At 55.0% G+C, this 17,581-nt stretch overlaps 2 protein-coding genes across 6 annotated transcripts; one reads left to right on the top strand and one right to left on the bottom strand.

The window, feature by feature from the left end:
* Positions 1-36: 36 nt before the first annotated feature.
* UBE2T (ubiquitin conjugating enzyme E2 T) lies at positions 37-4,279 on the bottom strand. 4 transcript variants are annotated; one of them, XM_030473496.1, is made up of 7 exons: positions 4,200-4,279; positions 3,472-3,667; positions 3,099-3,168; positions 2,493-2,598; positions 1,394-1,492; positions 905-988; positions 37-315 (listed from the first exon to the last, which is right to left on the bottom strand). In XM_030473496.1, exons 2-7 carry the CDS (start codon positions 3,578-3,580, stop codon positions 199-201), a joined length of 585 nt encoding a protein of 194 aa, XP_030329356.1. In that variant the 5' UTR covers positions 3,581-3,667; positions 4,200-4,279; the 3' UTR covers positions 37-198. The 4 variants fall into 4 exon arrangements, with proteins under 4 accessions (XP_030329356.1, XP_030329360.1, XP_030329357.1 ...); XM_030473500.1 differs by having other exon boundaries at positions 3,472-3,663; positions 4,200-4,257; XM_030473497.1 differs by having other exon boundaries at positions 4,188-4,243.
* A 310-nt stretch (positions 4,280-4,589) lies between these two features.
* LOC115602389 (cryptochrome-2-like) lies at positions 4,590-14,514 on the top strand. 2 transcript variants are annotated; one of them, XM_030473488.1, is made up of 11 exons: positions 4,590-4,680; positions 7,389-7,783; positions 8,369-8,484; positions 9,020-9,167; positions 9,707-9,847; positions 10,820-10,990; positions 11,136-11,276; positions 11,866-12,017; positions 12,727-12,824; positions 13,301-13,411; positions 14,182-14,514. In XM_030473488.1, exons 2-11 carry the CDS (start codon positions 7,412-7,414, stop codon positions 14,343-14,345), a joined length of 1,614 nt encoding a protein of 537 aa, XP_030329348.1. In that variant the 5' UTR covers positions 4,590-4,680; positions 7,389-7,411; the 3' UTR covers positions 14,346-14,514. The 2 variants fall into 2 exon arrangements, with proteins under 2 accessions (XP_030329348.1, XP_030329349.1); XM_030473489.1 differs by lacking the exon at positions 4,590-4,680 and adding an exon at positions 5,554-5,575.
* Positions 14,515-17,581: the final 3,067 nt, after the last annotated feature.

Genomic DNA, 17,581 nt, shown 5'->3' with positions numbered 1-17,581 from the left:
GGGATATTCCACAAACTCCACGCAACAAACCAGAAATGCAGGTAGAAATTAAAGCTTTATTTATACAACGGAACATTCCACAGGGAAAAAGGAGCTGGAAAAGGGAAACCTGCTGCAGGCACAGTTCGGTTCCAGCACTGAGGCCCCGCGGTGCAAAGGGAAAGGGCTGGTGAAAACAGCCATGAGAACAAACCCCACTCAGGATTCCAGGCGAGGGTTCTTCTCCTTCTTGCTCAGACTATTCCCTTTCCTCTTCTGGGCAGCACCTCCCTCGGGGACACTCGTGTCACTGGGGTTCACCTTCTCCCCCAGAGCCTGTGAGAACATGAGGAATAAGTGACTGTGGGAGCTGGGCCTGGTTAGTCGGGAGCAGCCCGCGAGGGGATCCCATCAATGCACATCAATAGCTCCAAGGTGGTGCCAGCAGGATGGTGCCAGGCTCTTTCCAGTGGTGCCCAGTGACAGGACAATGGCCAGAAACTGAACCACAACAAGTGTCACCTCAACACGAGGAAGAGCTTCCTCCCGTTGAGGGTGGCAGAGCCCTGGCACAGGCTGCCCAGGGGGTGTGTGTGGAGCCTCCTGCCCTGGAGACATCCCAAACCCACTTCGACACGTTCCTGTGGGACCTGCTCTGGGTGGCCCTGCCCTGGCTTCAGCCTCACTCACTGAGGAGCTCTGCAGCTGTGAATGAACAGGTTTATTTGGAAGGATTTAGATTAAGATCATCAGATTCCAATGATCTTAAATACAGTATAACCAAATGAAACCCACCCAAGCCACAGGAGAGAAGGGGAGGGAAGAGGAACGCTGCACAAAGTGACTGTGAAAGGCAAACTGGGATGAGAAGGGCTGCTCACAGCCAGAGCCACCCTCAGCTGAGCACACGCAGGGGCTTTCTTACCCTCTTCTGCTGGCTCGCATACTTCTCAGTCCACTCTCTGGCATTCAGCAGGAAAAGCTCCTTTTTGTACTTGTACTCTGAGGACTAAACATAAAACAAGAAGAGATTTGACTTAATACAAACACCACACCAAGAAGCTGGGCCTAAGGTCTGGCTTTAGGACCCTTAAGCCAGACCAAACCCCCTACAAGCACATGGCACAACACATGAAGGGACTTTTGCTGTTTGTTTGCTGAGAGAGCACACGCTGCTGTTTGCACTGGCAGGACAAGAGCTTTACACCCCTGCTCACTGCTGCAGAGCCCAGCTCCACATGCCCCAGCTCTGGCAAACACAGGCATGCCCCCAGAGCATGGGTGTTAACCCAGGCATGCTGCTTGGGTGTTCATCCAGAGCAGGGGAAGGGGAAGCACAGCCTGGATCTAACACCCTGCTCCTCCCCAGCCTGTGCCTGCAGCTGCGGGAGAGGAAGAGGAGGCGCTCACGTACTATGGACGTCATGAGAGGGTCATCGGGGTTGGGCTCTGCCATCAGCAGCTGTATGGAGGTCAGCAGAGTGGAGATGTTCAAGGAAGGTCTCCAAGCACCCTGCGAGCAAACGGGGCGAGAGCAGCGGTTAGACAGAAAGAATCCTGGGACCCCCCCTGCAGTCCTGATCCAGCTCTGGGGCAGCAGCACAAGAGGGACGTGGAGCTGTTGGAGCGAGGCCAGAGGAGGCCCCAGAGCTGCTGCGAGGGCTGGAGCAGCTCTGCTCTGGAGCCAGGCTGAGAGAGCTGGGCTGGGGCAGCCTGGAGAAGAGAAGGCTCCTGAAGGGGAGACCTTAGAGCAGCTCCAGTGCCTAAAGGGGCTCCAGGAACCCTGGAGAGGGGCTTTGGACAAGGGATGGAGGGACAGGCCAAGGGGAATGGCTTTAACCTGCCAGAGGAGAGATTGAGATGAGCTCTGAGGCAGAAGCTCTTCCCTGTGAGGGTGCTGAGGCGCTGGCCCAGGGTGCCCAGAGAAGCTGTGGCTGCCCCATCCCTGGCAGTGTTCAAGGCCAGGTTGGACACAGGGGCTTGGAGCAACCTGCTCTAGTGGAAGGTGTCCCTGCCCGTGGCAGGGGTTGGAGCTGGAGGAGCTTTAAGGTCCCTTCAACACAAACCAGTTTATTGTTCTATGAAACATGCCCATGGGCTGCCTGGAGAAACCTCAGGCCTGACAGCATTTAGACCCAGTGTGCTTACAAGCTGCTCAGAACGTGCTTCAGCCCCCACTAAAGCCCAGGCCTGCTCCCAACACCCCGGTAGTGGCAGCCTCTCTGAGGAAGCCTGATGATGCCACATCCTACAGGGCTCTGCTTGGCGGCCCCAGGGTAACCCATACCCACAGGACCACCAAATGCCTTTTGACACCAATCCCTAAAACCTTGGAAACGTCTGTGGAAGAAAGAAAGCCATGTTCTCATCTCCAAACAAAGGAGATGCTGCTCAAAAGCTTTATTCCTGTGCTCCCGTGTAAATAAGTCAGTAGCAAACAGACATTCAAGAAGGGTTTTACAAGACCAAGATCAGGAGGTCACTGTTCTCCTCAGCCCAAGCAGCTCTCTTACCTTTGGTGGTAATCTAAGAACATCCAGGCAAATCCTCCCAGCAGAGTCAATGTTAGGATGATAGATGGGGGTCAGAAAGCGAATCTTAGGGGGCTCAAACGGGTACCTTTAAGGACAAGCATCAAGAAACATAAAGTTATCTTCCTATCTTACACCAGCACCCACTAGTGCCATCATTCCCTCCCCTGGCCCTGCAGTAAGTGATGTCCTTCCCCACAGACGCCTGGAGGAGGCAAGGCTCTGCCTTCCCTGCATCCCCCCGGCACTTCCCTGGGCAGCCTCCTCCCAAAGCAAACGTGGGAGGAAGCTTCCCACTCCTGAGCAAGCTCCTTTCCAGGAAGCTTTGAGGCACCGTGATGAGGCAGAGATCTTGTTCTGGTGCTTTTAATCGCATGTTAGAGAACGGCCAAGGTGAAACAAACGCAGCAGCTCATGGAAATCAGCTGATGAGATTCCTTAAGTGAAGGGTCTCACCTGATCAACCACATTCCTTTCACCTCCCAACAAAGGAAGGCCAAAAGGAAGCACTCGGAGCAAGGCTCTCACATCAGTTAAGTGGAAGCAGCACTGCCCCAGCTGCTTCCCTAGATGTCGTTGCCCACTTACCTTTCAGGAATAAGTATTTCCAGATCGAATATCCCTTTCTCATACGGTGTGCCTGCACCTCCTACGATTTCTTTAAAAGCAAGATTCAGACAGAAGCGTTACATTCAAACCCACTCAGATTCGTCCAACAGCATCTGTAGCACTTACACAGCTCCTAAGTTCAAGGGCAAGGAATAAAGATGCCATTTATGAGACCAGTTCCACCCCACAGCAATCAAAACCAGTGGCCAAGTTTAAAGGAAACCAAGATAAAACAATCCTACAAGCCCAAACATCCACGGAACCCATCAAGCAGAGGCCGCCCAGCAAACCCAGAGCCAGCAGCAAGCTCCAGCACCTCCCCTCCTCACAGAACCCCCCCGGGGCTACGTACGTGCCCGGAGATCATCCACCCGGTTTTCCTCCTGCCAGCAAGTGATGCCCGGAGGCGGCTCCGCGGTCAGGAGCGAGAGCTCCCTCTTCAGTCGCGACACTCTCTGCATCGTGCGAGGCTCGGGGGGGACACACCGGCGGTGATCGCTGCCAAAGCGGGACGGCAACAGCACTTGATAGCGAGAGTTCGCTGCTGGCTGCGGACGAACCCGGGTTCAGGCCGGTGGGAGGCGGCTGAGCCCGTTCCCGTTGCTGCTCCTGCACCCAGCGGGAGGAGGGGACCCAAACCCGCCCTTTATCGCCCCCCCGAGCCCCTCAGCCCCCAGCTGAGCCCAATAAACCCCCCCGGGCCCACCCTTGCCCCTTCAGGACCGCGGAGGTGCCTTGGATGGGGTCACCCCCCCAGTGCCCCCTCCCTGCAGCGGGCACGGCCCCTCCTCCCCCCCTCCCGGTGCTGCCTCGGGGGGGGGTTCAGGCAGGGACCCCCCCGGCTCGCACACCCCACCGCGGACCTCCCGCCTAAGGAAGGGGACCCCCCCTCCCGGGCACAGAGCGCCATGGCCTAACCCTGCCCCCCCCGCCCCGAACTACCTCAGCCTGAGCACCCCCAGGGAGGAGCTGAACCCCCTCCCCAGACAGGGCAGCCCCCGCCTAATTACCCCCCCCATTTAACCGCCCCCGCCCCCCACACACTTGATTACCCCCCCGCTTGATTACCCCCCCCCGCACCCTCGGCCTGAGGCGGCGGCGGCGCGGCGCGGGCAGCGCGCACCAGGGGCGGGGCCTCCCGCGGCGCCTAGCAACCAGGGGAAACCCCGCCCCTCGCCGGTGCTGATTGGGTAAGGCTAGCCACGCCCCCTCAGCGGCGCCGTTTTGAATTCGAGGTGGAGGTGAGCTGCTATTGGGCAAGAGCCGAGGGCGGGAGCGCAAGCCACGCCCTCTCTAGAAAAGCCCGCGGAGTGGGCGGGGCTTGCGCAGTGGGGGCCGAGCCGCGGGCGGGGCGGGACGGGGGGAGCGGAGGGAGCCCCGGGCCCGGCCGGACCCCGCGGGCAGCCAGTGGGGCCGGTGCTTGTGTGACTGCGGTGGTCAGGCCCGGCCCCACCTGGCTCCTCCTTCCTCCAGCCGGCGTTGTGTAACCGGGCTCTGAGCGGTGAGCGCCGGCCGCCGGGAGGAACCGGCCCCGCTGCGCCCGCAGCCCGTGGGGAAGGAGGTAAAGTCAGGCCGTGGGCGCAGGGAGCCGCGGCGCCGGGCCGCCCTCGACCCTTCCCGCCCGGCTGAGGCCCCCGGGCTGGGGGGGGGACCCGGCCTTCTCCCGGGTGGTTTTGGGGCTCTTTTCCTGGTGTGACTTAAAGCGCCGTTATTTAATGTGCTATATATGATACTATAGATGATGTGCTGTATATCCCGCTTTATCACCCAGACTATTAGGAGAAATAACAGAGGTGTCGAATCACCAGCAGCCTCAGGTCTGGCTCCATGTGGGGACTGGGGTTTATGCCAAATAAAAGCAGCGAGTATCCTTAAATCCCAATAATGAACTGTTCTCAAGCCTGTCGGATGAGGATAACGTCCAACAACCTCCCAGTGACACTTACTCCCAAAGCCCAGATCACAGTCTCAGAGGGCAGGTGCCAGGCGGATGGTGACGTGTGTATTTAAAGCTCTTTAATTGCATTTCTATTGCTTCCGAAGCAGACAGGCTTATAGCCAGGGGGAATAGCTGTGGTTTGGCTTAGCTGGACAAGCCTAAGTGCCCCATCCCGCTCCGGAGGGTGCTGAGCGGCTGCGATCCGGATCCTCCTCCTCACCCTCCTCCCTCAGGAGTTACACAAAAGCCTCCCGTTGCTCAGAGCATCTCTGATGCAGAATTCACCCTACTCCAGGTATTTAAGCGGGTTTTAAAGCCAGGCAATTGGTTTCTCGATGCTTGTAAGACCTGGAGCAGCGCAGCTGGATTTGGTTGGGGCTGCTGCTGACTGCCTCCAGCAGATCTCTGCCTGCAGGGAGAAATGCTTGTCAGCAGGAGAGCTGTGATCCGCGGTTATGTGGCATCCTCTTGCCGAGGTGACAGGCTGTGAAGACCCAGGAGCCAGGTATCCCTTGAGGTAAAGCCCAGCTGTCTGGTTTGGGGCCTAAATCCCAGCCTGGTTTGTGTTGGAAGGGAGCTTAAAGCTCCTCCAGCTCCAAGCCCCTGCCATGGGCAGGGACACCTTCCACTAGAGCAGGTTGCTCCAAGCCCCTGTGTCCAACCTGGCCTTGAACACTGACAGGGATGGGGCAGCCACAGCTTCTCTGGGCACCCTGCGCCAGCGCCTCAGCACCCTCACAGGGAAGAGCTTCTGCCTCAGAGCTCATCTCCATCTCCCCTCTGGCAGGTTAAAGCCATCCCCCTTGGCCTGTCCCTACAGGCCCTTGTCCAAAGCCCCTCTCCAGGTTTCCTGGAGCCCCTTTAGGCACTGGAGCTGCTCTAAGGTCTGCCCTTCAGGAGCCTTCTCTTCTCCAGGCTGCCCCAGCCCAGCTCTCTCAGCCTGGCTCCAGAGCAGAGCTGCTCCAGCCCTCGCAGCAGCTCCAGGGCCTCCTCTGGCCTCGCTCCAGCAGCTCCACGTCCCTCTGGTGTTACTGCCCCAGAGTGTGCAGGGTTCAGTTCTCAGGGGGTTGCAATGGGCTCTGGACTAGCCTGGGAGCGCAGCTGGGTTTGTCTCCATGATGAGTGTTTTGGGGAACAGGACAAGTCAGATGATCTTTTATGAGGCTGCTAAAGCTGTTGGTTGTGGGGTGAGTAGGGCCGAGTCACCTGGTACAGCCATTTGGGAGGGTGTGAGTGAAGCATTTTGGCTGGAATAGCTAAACTGAGTTAGAAATGGTTTGAGTTTTCACTAATCCTTAATCTTTAGTTCTTCTCTGGGTGGTAATGCTTGAGATTAGAACCAGACATGAACTCACCTCGAGTGGGTGTTGAGCTTATCTCTTTTTATATGGGGGAGAGCAAGTTGGGAGCTGCTGCTGGGTTTGGTACGAACACAAGGGGGAGCTGGGCTCGTTGTTTCTCTTTGCTGCTGCCTGCCCAGTCCATCACCCCATGGGCAGAGCAGCCAGAGGCTGAGAGCCAGGCTCAGCCTCCTGCCTGTCCTCTGCGCTCAGCTGCAGCACTTCAAAGGGGAACGACTCTGCTAATCCCTGCATCAGCCCCTGGCACTTAGAACCTGCTCTAGTGGAAGGTGTCCCTGCCCGTGGCAGGGGGTTGGAGCTGGATGAACTTTAAGGTCCTTCCAACACAAACCAATTTGGGGTTCTCTGATCATGCTCTTCTATCTTTGTTGCTTGGGCTGTGTTTTGCTTTCCCTGGTTTCGCCTTGAAGTTTCGCGAGGAAACACGCTGTGTCCTTCACACGTCTGCTATTGAAACCCAGAAAGTCTTTTCACAGGCAGAGCGAGTGTTGTATCAGGTCTCTGATGAGCTGAGGGCTCCTGCAGACCTCTCCTCCCCGTGATCCATTGTGTACGACCAGAGGCAGAGCTCCTTGAAATCATCTCCTCGCTGTTCACTTACAGAGGGTTTGCTGATGGCCACATCTGCGGGGTTCTAAAGTGCTTTTGCAGTGAATGGAGCTCTGGCAGCTCTGTCTGATTCCTCCCTTCGGAGGAACTGGGATGTAATTTGATTTAGGGATTTAATTTGAGGACTTGAGTAACCTACTTGGGGGAGAAGCCATTCTCTGTGGTGATGGAGCTGCTGCACGGTGGGACCTGGCTGAGGGCAGCAGTTAGGGGCCGTTTCTGCTTTTCTCTCTCATGAACTCAAAAAGCAGAAGAGATTTGGGGTAACAGGAGATGAGGGCTGATGGAGCTCCATTTCTAACTGTTGTTGTGGCTTGGGATTGTGGATCCTGAAAGCCAGGGATTCCCTTTCTTTTCCAGCAGCTCTGAGGAGAGCAGCCAGGATGCCGCATCGCACCATCCACCTTTTCCGGAAGGGCCTCTGGCTCCATGACCACCCGGTGCTCCTGGCTGCTCTGGAGTCCTCCGAGGCCCTCTACCCTGTCTACATCCTGGACAGAGGGTTCATGACATCCGTGATGCACATCGGGGCCCTGCGGTGGCATTTCCTGCTCCAGTCCCTGGAGGATCTCCAGAAGAGCTTGTGCCAGCTGGGCTCTTCCTTGCTGGTTATTCAAGGGGAGTACGAGGCTGTTCTTAGGGATCACGTCCAGAAGTGGGATATCACACAAGTGACGCTGGATGCGGAGGTGGAACCGTTCTACAAGGAGATGGAGGCCAACATCCGGCGTCTGGGAGAAGAGCTGGGCTTTGAGGTGCTTTCCCTGGTGGGCCACAGCCTGTATGATACCAAGCGGTAGGTGATTGCCCCAGAGACCGGGGGGGGTCTCCAAGGAAGGTTTATTTTAGATTTAGGGAGAAAAGGCCAAGTATCTTGGGCTGTCTGGATCCTGATGTGGGCAGAATGGGCTATCTGAGATGAACGCGGCTCCGTTTGCTGGAGAATCTTTGTGTGTTGGTCTCTAGAAGTAACAGAAGAGATTTTGCACAGGGGTTGCTGCCATAGAAGAGTTTCTTACTGCCCTGAACCTGCTGGCAGCCCCAGGGTGTCCTGCACCTTACCTTCTGCTGTCCTGGCCATGTCTGGCTGTACAGAGCTGCCCAGTTGAAGCCATTGCTGGCATCCTGCCCCCAGTTTTGTGGTCTCAGGCCCTGAGATCCTGCTCTCAGGATGGATGTTCGTTCACTCAGGGAAGTTTTCCTTGTAAAACCTGTCATTTTCACATTCAGTTGCACAAAGTTGGGCTGTTCCAGCCCCTGCTGTCACCTGCCCATCCCCTGGCACCTCCTGCTTCCTGCTTGCTCTCTGTTATGCTGAAAAGTGATCTTGTTTGATTTAGGATTTTGGACTAAATGGTGGGACTCCCCCACTGACATACAAGAGGTTCCTTCACATTCTGTCTCTGGTGGGTGACCCTGAGGCGCCCGTCCGAAACCTGACTGCTGAAGACTTCCAGTAAGTACCAGAAGCCAGTGGGAAACTGCCCCCAGCTTGGTCAGGAAGGAGCAGTCGGGGAGGTGGCCCAGGGAGCTGCTCTGCCTCCTTCCCTATGAAACCTCTCCCAAAGTGGCCTCTCCTCAGAGGCACTGGGGCTGGAGCAGCCTGTGGGGGAGCACCAGAGCCCCACAGTTATGTTGGAGTCTGAGGAGGCTCTTAGCTTCCAGGGGTGGGTGAGACAGTGGGGGAAAGCTGGAGGGGACGTGCCTCCAAGCCTTGTGTAGGAGGTGGGAAGCAAGAGAGAGGTCTCTGAGCTGTGGGGGCTCAGCCGACTGCTCTGAGCGCTGCCATTCGGTGGGGCTGTTGCTCATGCCCAGTTCAGGCTGGAATTCCCTGGAGTGATTCCTGCAGGATGAGCTCCTTCTTCCCCAAGGAGAGTGCAGCCTGAGTGCCATTCCCCTGATGTGGCTGTGCCACGACAGAGGAGATCTTGGTGTGTGCAATGGGTCTGGCTCTGGTTCCCCCTTTGAAAGAGGCCCCTCTCCCACCGCAGGAGATGTGCCCCCCCTGCCCCAGGCCTGGCTGGGTGTTACAGGGTGCCTCTCCCTGGGGATTTGAAGATCCCTCAGGAGAGCTTTTCCCCATGGAGAGGAAGGGAGACTGAAGGGCTACAGTGCCTGCAGCAACACTTGACTGACCAGGTCAGCCTTGGTTTTACCTGGGGGGGGTGGTGGTGGCTCTAGAAGTTAGTGTCCACCTTGCTCCTTTTATCTGTGGTTGTGCCTGGACTTCAAGAAGCTGCTCAGCTCTGGCTGAGCTGCTCCGTGCTGGGGCTCGGCTCTTGGCAGCCAACCCTGCCTTGTGCTGGCTGCTTTACCCCTTCCCAGCTTCAGAAAGTGGGAAACATCTTCACCGGGGTCTGGCTGGACCAGGAGAGCTGCTCCCCATGGTACGATGAGCCAGCTCTCTAGAGGGAGCAGAGCTTCACAGCACTCGTGGGTGAGAGGTGGCCATGAGGCTGGGCTTGGAGGAGCTCTGTGTGTTAGGAGGAGGCTGGCAGCCTGCTCTCAAGATGATGTTGGCCTTGATGGTGCCATTTTTGGGAGGATGGGTGGTGGGAGCGTTTTCCAGGCATGACAGTGATGCTGAAGCCAATTGCCAGGAGTTGTTTTCCCTGTTTCTTTAGCAGGACACGTGGCACCTCCTACTGCCTGAACCTCGATTTCTGTCTGCATTTTAGGGCTGGGTGTCAAGTTTTGCTAAACCAAGGACAAGCCCAAACTCGCTGCTTCCAAGCACCACGGGCCTGAGCCCCTATTTCAGCACAGGCTGTCTCTCAGTCCGCACCTTCTTCTACAGGTTGTCAAACATTTATGCTCAGGTAAGAAAGAACTGAAGGAAATCCAGCCCCCTCCTGTCTCTGGCATGTGAGGCTGGGATCTAACACTGGGATCATCTTGGTAGAGACCTGATGTATCAAAACCTGCTGCTGTGCTAATGTCTGCTCAGAGCATCCTGTGAAACATGGGAAGTGGCTTCACATGGTGTGAGAAACACCCGGGAATCACAGCTCCTCCCACCGCTGGGTTAGAAATGTGATCAACAGGGAGCAACCGACCCAAGAGAACCAAGGTCTCCTTGAATCTCCTTCAGAGTGTCTCTTGGGACATGGCTGAGCCGGTGGAATTCAGCTAGCTGAGCAGTTAGTCACTAAATGTGTGTTTGCTTTAGGAAATCCCAGTGTTGGGATACACAGTTTTGGAAGGGAGAGAACGTTTGAGGGAACTCAGGTCTATCAGAGTTGCTTTTGGGCTGGAGCAGAGAAGGCTCAGGGGGGACCTTCTCACTCTCTGCAACTGCCTGACAGGAGGATGGAGCCAGGAGGGGGCTGGTCTCTGCTCCCAAGGAACAAGGGATGGGACAAGAGGAAACGGCCTCAAGCTGCACCAGGGGAGGTTTAGATGGAGATGAGGAACAATTCCTTCCCCAAAGGGTGCTCAGGCATCGGAACAGGCTGCCCAGGGCAGGGCTGGAGTCACCATCCCTGAGGATGTTCACACCCCGTGTGTCCGAGGCCTCAGTGCCATGGGTTAGTGGTGGCCTTGGCAGCGCTGGGAACGGTTGGACTGGATGAGCTTAAAGGTCTTTTCCAACCTGGCTGATTCTGTGGTTCTGTTCTATGACTCTATACAGCATTGTTTCAGATCTTTGATTTCTTTGGCTTTCACAATAAAGTGCCATGAAGCCAGTGATGGAGTCAGATTAATCTGTATTTTATGGGCCTGACAGTCACCAGATGAGTGAGAGTGCAACGGGACACTGAACAAAAGCTTTCACCTCGTGTCTTTTGCAGGCCAAGCATCACTCTCTGCCCCCAGTGTCGCTCCAAGGGCAGCTTCTGTGGAGGGAATTCTTCTACACGGTGGCATCAGCAACACCAAACTTCACCAGGATGGCTGGGAACCCCATCTGCCTTCAGATCAGGTGGCACGAGGATGCAGAGAGGCTCCACAGGTGGAAAACGGTAACAAGACGTGTTGCCACAGCTCCTGTGGTTCACTTCTGTTGCCTTGGGGTTGGTCCCTGCTGGCTCTTTGAGGTGGGGCTTGCAGTGATGTGGAGGAAAGAGGCACCATGAAGCTTTGTGCTGCTGTTTCTTGCTAGTGCAGGCACAGACGGGGTTCCCATGGATCAATGCCATCATGACCCAGCTGCGCCAGGAAGGTTGGATCCATCACCTTGCTCGGCACGCGGTCGCCTGCTTCCTGACACGGGGGGACCCCTGGATCAGTTGGGAAGAGGGAATGAAGGTTCACTTCTGGTTGTTCTCTCTGTTCTGGCTGAGCTCAAGAGCCCCCTGGCAGTGGGGGGGGTGCTGCAGAGCCGGGCTTCCTGACTGAGCCTTGCTGGAAGTCTCAGGGTCTCTCGCCCAAGTCTGAGCCCTGCCACGCTCAGTGCAGTGGTGAGAGGTTGTTCCCATCCTCAAGGCCTGATGGTTTTTGGATGATGGGGATATCAGAGACCTGCTAGTTTGCAGCAGGCCTCACAGAATCATATCACAGACTGGTTTGGGCTGGAAGGGACCTTAAATCCCATCTAGTTCCAACTCCTATAGACAGGGACACCTTCCACTAGACCAGGCTGCTCCAAGCCCCATCCAGCCCGGCCTGAAAACCCAAAAGCCAGACCTCTGGGCTTTGGGTTGCTCTATCCTCCTTCTGGCAAACTCCCTTGCTGGAGAGCCTTCCCTGTGTGCTGTGGCAGAAGGGGAGCACCGACAAGCAGAGTGCTGTGCTTTTCACAGCAAGCTTCACCCTTCATCTCCCAGCCTGCTTTTGTTCACTCGTTGCAACTTGGCCATTTCAGGGGGGTTTCTCTCTTCCCATCGCTGAAGTGCAGGTGTTTGAAGAGCTGCTTTTAGGTGCTGACTACAGCATCAACGCAGGGAACTGGCTGTGGCTGTCGGCCAGCGCCTTCTTCCACCACTACACATGGATCTTGGGCCCCGTCTGCTTCGGGAGGCGCACGGACCCCCAGGGGCAGTACATCAGGTACGTGTAGATGATCAGGTAGATGCAGTGTGGTGTCTGCTCCAGCAGAGCTTCCTGCCTCCTCTTACAGGCTGCCGGGATCATAGCAACGAGTTTGTTTAACACATAAGGGAAATGATGCCCCGAGGAGCAGAGACGTCACCCACCAGTGGTGCCTGAGCAGGGCGTTGTACTGCTCTGTGAGTGCTGTCACCTCCAGCACGGCCTGTGCGCCCCTGCTCCAGCCTGGGCTGTGTTTCTTGGGTGTTGGTGGTGGTCTCATTCACTTCAGACACTTGGGGTTTATTTTCCACTCTGAGTGTCCCCTCTTTGCCGCAGAGCCTCAGTTTCCTTATGCCTCAGGAAGATTTGATGCTTTCTCATAAGGAGTGATTTCACTGCAATAGGAGCAGCCTGTGTCCATGTGGAGCAAACAACACTTCCCCATATCTCCTCTTCCTCACACCCTGCCTAGCTTTGGGTATGTCCTGGGTCAAGGGGAAACCCATTTATTCAATGCTCTGAAGTTAACTTTGGGAAGATCTCGCCCTATGGAGGCTTCAGAACATCAAACCAGTTCTTCTGTGCAAAATGAATTGGAACTTTCCCATGGATTGTAGTATCAACCCAATCACCAAGAATTAACATGGGAGAGGTTGGTTTCCATTCTTTTAAATGTTTGAGTATTTGTCTGCAGGATTATAAACCCCCATATTATTCCTGGTTTTAGGAAGTACTTGCCTGTACTAAAGAACTTTCCCTCCAAGTACATCTACGAGCCCCGGACAGCATCCGCAGAGGAGCAGAAGCAAGCAGGGTGTATCATAGGTAACTCATTCCTCACCTTGCTGAGGATTTTGCTGTCCGGAATAATCACATGGGTGAGATGGAGGCATCAAACTTCCAACCCAAGTCATGCATCTGCCTCCTGAAAATGGCTCAATCCTTGTGCCTGCTTCTGTCAGTTCTCCTTGAAAGGTTTCTCCTGGAGTCTGATTGCAGAGCAAGTATTTTTGCTTCAACTTCACGTCCTAAAACTATTGGATCTAAGTTGTAGCCTTTGCGTTTGTCTGTCTGGGATGCTTGGCTGTCTTTAAATAGTATCTGAACATCTTGTGCTTTTACACTTGCTCGGATGCATTTCTGAAGCCTCTTATAAGCTTATGTCTAAATGGGAGCTCTTACTCTTTGGTGGAGAGAAATAGGGACTGTTTCTGAAGAGTGGGTCACTCTGGGTCTGCTGCGGATGCAGTGAAACATCCTTGATCAGTGCTGTAAAGGTCTCTGTCTCTAAACTGCCCCAGGTCAAGACTACCCCTTCCCAATGGTGAACCACAAGGAAGCCAGTGACCACAACCTGCAGCTGATGAAACAGGTCAGAGAAGAGCAGTGCAGAACAGCCCAGCTCATGAGAGGTGAGAGGTGCTGCAGCACCACACACTTGGTGAGGCAGAGCCTGTCACCAGGAACTGATGGCTTTTGGGGCTGGTTTGGGGTTGATTTCCAGGACACCTTTCCTCTTGGTTACCAGCACCATGCGCTGCTCTTCTAGTTACTGTTAAAGCCTCTGCTCTGGAGCCAGGCTGAGAGAGCTGGGCTGGGGCAGCCTGGAGAAGAGAAGGCTCCTGAAGGGGAGACCTTAGAGCAGCTCCAGTGCCTAAAGGGGCTCCAGGAAACCTGGAGAGGGGCTTTGGACAAGGGCCTGTAGGGACAGGCCAAGGGGAATGGCTTTAACCTGCCAGAGGGGAGATTGAGATGAGCTCTGAGGCAGAAGCTCTTCCCTGTGAGGGTGCTGAGGCGCTGGCACAGGGTGCCCAGAGAAGCTGTGGCTGCCCCATCCCTGGCAGTGTTCAAGGCCAGGTTGGACACAGGGGCTTGGAGCAACCTGCTCTAGTGGAAGGTGTCCCTGCCCGCGGCAGGGGGCTCGAACTGGATGAGCTTTAAGGTCCCTTCAACACAAACCAGGCTGGGGTTCTATGACAGTAGCAGGTGAAGTTCCAAATCATGCCAGAAAATGCTATTTACAGGCACCCTGTGCCAGCGCCTCAGCACCCTCACAGGGAAGAACTTCTGCCAAAGAGCTCTTCTCAATCTCCCCTCCGTCAGTTTGAAGCCATTCCTGTCACTGTGGGCTGTCAAGTTGAGGAAGGACTTTCTAACTTTAATTCTTTTGTTCTTGCTGTAGATGACACCGCTGACCCAACGGAAACAAAGGTCAAACGTGACTATTCTGAAGAACCCGTTTCAAAAGGAAAAGTGGCCAGAATGACAGAACAAACCCACATCCCAGCTGGGTTTACCTGTTTGGAACCTCAAAATGGCAAAAGGGGAGAGGCAGAGGCCAGCTGAAGTGGACAAACTGTGCTCAGAACTTTGCCCTGCAGGTGGTGCCTCTTGCTTGGGAACTGATCTTTCTTCCCCAGATCTCTCCTTCTTGGCTAATTCCTCTAGAACTGTAGGGTAAATGTTCTTTCTGTCATGTACCACATGTACAAATTCACCCTGCCATTGAAACATCTCCTTGTGAAGCTTCACGGGGCTGGAGGAGTCAGTCACCTTTGTTGTGGCGGGGTTTGGTGGGGTGGGAGGAGAGCAGTGCGGTTTAATCACTGGAGGGACTATGTCTGACATGAATAATGTAAAGTCTCTAGAGCAATCTGTTCTCACAGTTGGTCTCCATCTGTCCTCTTTGGAAACCTGGCTGCGGGACAACTCTAAGTGCAATCCAGTGCACCCAAACTCCTTCACCTTGAAAGCACCCGTGGGTCTAGCGCAGAAGCAGGATGGGACCTCTGGGCACCAGGAAGAAGCCAAATCCTTCTGCCAGCAGCATCTCCCAGTGCTGCTGGTGACCTGCAAGACCTGTGGGGGAAGAGCACAGTGCTGTGGCCTTCAGCTTCATTGATCCAGGAGGCTCCTTGTCCCCTCCTGCTGCATCAAGCTCCTGTACATGACATTTTAGCTCTGCAGCAAACCTAATGATTTGCAAGGATGACCAGAAGGCAAAGCAGTGACCAAACCTTTTATGAGAGGGAGAAGGTCAATGCAGTGCTGCTTGCTTCAGGGAGCACGACTGCTGCTCTGAAGCCTCCAGGCATCCATCATCTTTCTAATTGGGTTCCTTCCTGTGCTTAAAGGAATTTAGTGCATCCGTGTGTGCAGTGCAGGTGGCCACAGGAATGCAGAGCTGGTTCTTGCCTCACGTTTTAAGGCACAGGCATTGCCATCAAGCCCTAAATGGGCTGGTCTTTGGTTACCTAAGACATCTCTACCTTGGAGTGCTTTATGTCACCTGAGCTTCATTGGGAGTCCTGGCAACTGTCTAGCACAGGAGAAGACAGGACCAGCAGCGGCTGTCAAATGTCCTTTGCTGCTCAGCATCGCCTCTAACACTGTGGTGCAGGAGATGACTTTGGATGCTTAATGGACATGAATGTGCTTGAAGCCAGAGTGGAGTGGCAGGGGTTGGAGCTGGAGGAGCTTTAAGGTCCCTTCCAACACAAACCATGCCATGATTCTATGAAATCAGACGTGGAATGCAAAATTCTCGTGAACCCTCCTGAAGTCCTGTTTGAATTAAACCAAGGATTTACTTTGTCTAACACCAAGTTTACTTTCCCAAGCTGGGTGGCTGCCAGTGAATTGGGGCAGCTTTACTACTTTATCCTTGCACATTTGCTTTGCCTGGTTGGACACACTGATTTGGCAGGCGTCACCACAGAGGTGGAACCAGCCTTGGAAGGACACAGACACCTTCGGTGACTTGCCACTGCGAATTGGCAGTTTATAATCCATGCAGCATGGATTGAATGGGGAGCATGTGATCAACTCGAAGCCAGCATCATTTAGTGCTGTCACAAGTGCCACCAGCCTCCAGCTGTATTGGGGCACCAGTTATTTTAGCTACATTTGCCACCTTGGGATATCTCAGTGGCATCAAGTTTGACAAGAGCAAGTGTTCCCAATATCCACAGTGACTGGCAGAGGCTGGATGTGCCTGGCTGCTCTTCCAATGGGAGTGTCAAACCATCAAGCCAAATCATCCTCTTGAAGAGAAGCCTGGACTAGCACTCCATAGACCAACAGCTTGTCACTTCTGCTGTCATTAGACACGCAGTGAACTCAAAGTCAAATGATGCCATATGGACAGGCAGGAAAAGGAGGATTGAACTGGTTTTCCCTAAAGGCTTCATCAAAACGGATGTTTGCGTGAAGCCTGCGGCTCTGTTTTGCAATTCAGAGGAACAGGGCTTTATACCTCACTGAACAGCTTGAATTTAACAGGAGGAAAAAGGGATGGCTGTGAAAAAGCCTCAGAGAAATCTTTAGTTGGGCTGCTTCTGAATGCAAAGGGCAAAGATCTCCCTCGCTGGTGATGGTGATGCTGCTGTGGCAAGAGTGGTACCACAGGGTCAGGTCAGCTCCCACTGACCTGAGCACAGTGTCTGCAGGGCACGGGGTTACAGGGTTGGTGGACAAGGGAAGAGTGACCGATGGCATCTACCTGGACTTGTGCAAAGCATTTGACGCTGTTCTGCACCACATCCTCATCTCCAGACTGGAGAGACACGGGTTTGATGGATGGACCACTCGCTGGATAAGGAATTGCCTGGATGGTCACACTCAAAGAATTGTGGTCGACAGCTCGATGTCCATGTGGAGATCAGTGAGAAGTGGTGTCCCTCAGGGACTGTTGGGATGGGGCCGGTGCTGGTCAACACCTTTGTTGGTGACATGGACAGTGGGATCGAGCACCCTCAGCACGTTTGGGGTGCTCCGAGCTGTGTGTGTGTGTGGGTCAACACGCTGGAGGAATTCACTTCCAAAACTGACTTGTCAACTCTAACTTCGTGGGTGAATCTGTTGCCGTGAACCCCTGAACAGGACAGTGGAGCACGTGGAGGGCTCTGACGGAGTCATCGGGCTCAAGGGATCTTGACAGGCGCCTCGCACAGGTCTTGTCCGAATGCTCGTCCAGTCTCCCCTCAAACCGTTCCTGGTGGGAGTGACAAGTGGAGCTTATTCACTGGCAGAGGCAGAGCTGACACAAGCGGGCAGTAACTGAGCCTGCCTGTTGGTGAGATGGCTTGGAAGAAGCAGGTTCAAGACCAGTTAGAGGACATTAGGTCAAGGCAATTAAGGAAGATCAGAGCTAGCAGCAAGACGTAAGCACTGAGGAACAAGTGGAGTCGCTTCCAGAGCAGTAATGGGGAAGAAGAGCTCCACGCACAGCAAAGGGATTCCTGCCGAGGCGGGAGGGCGGGCAGTCGCTTGGGGGGAGGCCCCCATGGAGCATGTGAGAAGGTGGAGGGAAGGAGGCCATTAGAGCCAGTGTCCTGTGCGCGGTGCCACCCACAGCAGGATGGGTGCGTGCCGCGGAGCTGGTACCACTCTGAATGCTTTCAAGTGGCAGTGAGCCGCAGGACAAAGCCTACCTGGGTGCTGTGGGAAGCTACTTTAATGCTCTTCCTGTGGACTTGGGGGGAAAATCCACTGGAGCCCAGGCAGCTCAGACCACTGAGCTGCAGCTCAGGCCTCGGCTAACACAGCTCCTGCGGAGGCTGGAGCTGGGAGCAGCCTCCAGG

The sequence above is a fragment of the Strigops habroptila genome, chromosome 18 (genome assembly GCF_004027225.2).
Source record: "Strigops habroptila isolate Jane chromosome 18, bStrHab1.2.pri, whole genome shotgun sequence".
Lineage (NCBI taxonomy): Eukaryota > Metazoa > Chordata > Aves > Psittaciformes > Psittacidae > Strigops > Strigops habroptila.
The sequence above is the reverse complement of the archived record's forward strand: the minus strand, read 5'-3'. Positions and strand labels throughout refer to the sequence as shown.